Here is a 3,419-nt window from a genome sequence, read left to right on the forward strand (position 1 = left end):
GCGGCTACAATACTACAGCGAGAATAAAAGTTACGCCTTTCTTTGCTTGAACATTTGGGCGGCGTTATGCAAATCTTCCCGCATAGTGAGGTAGATATGTGGGGGCGTGTTCGAACGAGCCGTTTTAGGGGGGTGTGGCTGACTCTTAACTTTTATAAAGAATATCTCTTTGGATTTGAGACTTTAGTCTTTGCAAATTTACAGATCTTCTTTATGCACCAAGAGCTTGTAACACTCCAAAGAGAAAGGAAAAAATGAAATCGCATCATATGACCCCTTTAAAGGGATAGTTCACCCATAAATGAAAGTCTGTCTACTTCTCATCAGCCAATAAAGGGTTAAACGAGGTGCATCTCAAGAACTTTTCTTTGATCTTACATCTGAACAGACAACCCCTCCCCTGTGCCCACAGGCTTTTCCAGCTCTTTCCTCAGTAGCTATGCATCGACCTCATCAGTGTTATTTTGTGCCATTTCAATAGGAAGGGAATCATTTCTTGGTCTCCTGCAGAATGTGGGATGAATGGTGATAAATTAGCCTGCTTTGGCTATTCTTGCCTGTGATTGATTTAATGAAGCAGGATTCCTTTGTGTTTGTTCGGTGGCTGGTGGCAACCAGGGTAATTGAGTAGAAAGGCGCGCTGCTTCCCCTGTTATTGGACATCTTAAACACGGCATGAGGTCACTGGGCCGAAAGGCGACTATTATTTTGTGGTGGTATTTTCAAGAGGGTTTGTTCCAGGATTGTGGGTCAATGAATAATTGAACTCCGAGAGGTTTAGTACAGCTAATTTTGTTTACTTGGTGTATTTCACAGGAACAGGGTTTTACCACGCAAAATGTGAGCAGAGCAATTAAAAGGCTCACCCATTAGCTTTTTAGATATTATTAACATTTTTAATGGTGCTGTTACTCAGTTATATTGAATGTAATACTGATAAACACTCCTGAAATAGAGACGAAACCTAAATAGTGTCCTCAAGCTATTGACTGGTTCACATTATCTCTCACTTCCTGGTCATTTGCACGCTTTAGATGTCCACGATGACCCAGGAAGGGTTCTATTGACTCGGATAACAAATTACCAGGACCAGCCTTCTGAATGGTGGAGGAAGCCTGTTCATACTTTCTCATGCTAATGACCCCCTCTTAATAAGGGTATATCAGAGAATCTTTGCGAGTCTTCTATTCATTGTCTTGACATTTGTCTTTCAAAATACAGTACAACAGTTATATTGTGAAATATTATTACAATTTAAAATAACTGTTTTCTATTTTTTTAAGTATGTTAAAATGTAATTTCTTCCGGTGATGGCAAAGCTGAATTTTCTGCAGCCATTATTCCAGTCTTCAGTGTTACATGATCCTTCAGAAATCATTCTAATATGCTTATTATTATTATTATTATTATTATCAATATTGAAAATAGTTTTTATAGATTATTTAAATGAATTAAAAAATGACTAAGAATGCCATTTATTTAACTATCTGAAAGTCTTTACGGTCACTTTTAATCAATTTAATGCATTCTTGCTGGAAGGTATCTTTTACTGCTCTTTTCGCTGCATTTTTAGTTTTTTTTATTTTTTTTTTAAGTATGAATTTCAATTTGTAAAACAAGCGGTTTCCAATTTATGTAAGAATTTATATAGTTGTATTTAATTTATAAAATATGTATAAAAATACATTTTTAATTAAAATTTTTATGCTCTGTGATTGAAAAAATCTTCTATTCCTGTAAAAATAAATATGAGAGATTTTGCTCATGTCCTGCCAATGTAGTTATGTGCAAAATATGTGAATCAATACATTATTATTCCTTATTCCCAAGCTATTCTTAAACTGATATTCAAATATTTTTCTGTAGCTCCAAGCCCCACCACTGCCGTCCACTACCTGGCCACCAAGTGTGTGGACACCGTGAAGACTCACCATAAGGGCTCCAAGTGGTTCATGCCATGGGGCCCTGACCAGTGCAGCAAGATCAGAGACTTTGATGAGGCCATGGCCAAAAGAATCGAGGCCAACAACATTGTGTTTGCAGTCCACATTCCACTGCCCAACAGAGAGATGAGTCCCTGGTTCCAGTTCATGTTGGTTATCCTTCAGTTTGACATTGCCTTCAAAATGCAAAACCAGATTGGTGAGTAATAAAAATGTGCGATTGTATGTGTTTGTTTTAGTGTGTTTGAGGTTATAATGTGCACCTCCTGTGCCCCCCAAAAAAACATAAACATGACATCACTCTATGGTTTATAAGCTTATACGAACATCGCTATTGTGTCGAAAGTGTAGGAGGGGACACATAAACACCCAGAGGAATTTCCCATTCTATTCACTTAAAAGTAGATTGGATTTCTCACATGCTGTGAGAGGACTAACAATGATGGATGGCCTGTTCTCTCACTGTTGTGGTTGGAGCCTGAGGGACCTCAATGAGGATTAAGGCAGCACACAGGTAGGGGGAACTACTCAAAGCTTTAACACAGACAATTGCAGGATAATAAAAAGGAATGTAGTTCTCCCATCTGGTTTGATTGCCATTTCAGAATTAAGATAAGAATCTTAAGATTCTTGATTTGTCAAGTTAATGCGTCTTTGTATGAAACCTGATGGGTTCTGGCCATGTGGACCTGCATAGTACTGTTGCCATTTAAAATCATCTGGCTGTGGGAGGGTGGGGTTTGGGAACGGCTCCAAGACAGGAATTAAGCGGATAACACTGGCCACTAATGAAGAGCCATTTTCAAGTTAGAGCAGTCTGGGAAAGTGATCAGAACGTCTGCTCCTTCAAGCAGCAGGAGCACCTTTGCTGGCTATTCAAGTCTTGAGAAATGTAGGAGGAGTTTTTTGGTTCCTTACGACATTAACTAGTGCTAGTGTAGAAGCTACCATGATCTTGTTATATACCCCACCCTGAAGCACGTGCTTGTGCCAAGCGGCAACCTCCCGCTCTCTCTGGTGAAGCCAACACGGAAGTGACTTAAACTGTAATTCGTCAACTGGCCGCTAGAGGCTGGCTGCAAAAGGGAGTCAGTCCCATAGACTCCCCATGTTAAAATGCCCAACTTTACAGCAGAAAAAAATCTGGTTCAAAAACTAATTTTGGTCTATATAGCTAACTTTGCCCTTCATGACAACTGTGAGGGGGTGAATTTTTTTATAACTCATCCGTTTAAATTATATTAAGCCTTAAAGTTCTGCATAATTAAGGGCGTGGCCACTTGAGTGACAAGTGGATTGCCGCTGCTGTCACCACCGTCGAGCTAGGTGGGCGTGGTTTCAGCAACCAGCTCCCGCCTTTTTGCCCATTTTCGATTATCCGGGAGCAGTGGCGGCTCGTCGGGGGAGGCAGGGGAGGCACAGCTTCCCCATAATTTTGAGGTGAAAATGGGAGGAGGACGATTTAATGTTAATAAA

At 40.0% G+C, this 3,419-nt stretch overlaps 1 protein-coding gene across 3 annotated transcripts in view; it reads left to right on the forward strand.

Annotated features, from left to right (window-relative positions):
• The window catches only part of wls (Wnt ligand secretion mediator), a 38,556-nt gene that overhangs the window by 2,218 nt on the left and 32,919 nt on the right, over positions 1–3,419 (forward strand). For all 3 annotated transcript variants that reach the window (XM_016556550.1, XM_016556552.1, XM_016556553.1), the window contains exon 2: positions 1,867–2,142. In XM_016556550.1, coding sequence (XP_016412036.1) covers positions 1,867–2,142 — 276 coding nt within the window. The remainder of the gene's footprint in view (positions 1–1,866; positions 2,143–3,419) is intronic.

This window comes from Sinocyclocheilus rhinocerous, unplaced genomic scaffold, assembly GCF_001515625.1.
Source record: "Sinocyclocheilus rhinocerous isolate Xijiao unplaced genomic scaffold, SAMN03320098_v1.1 scaffold1458, whole genome shotgun sequence".
NCBI lineage: Eukaryota > Metazoa > Chordata > Actinopteri > Cypriniformes > Cyprinidae > Sinocyclocheilus > Sinocyclocheilus rhinocerous.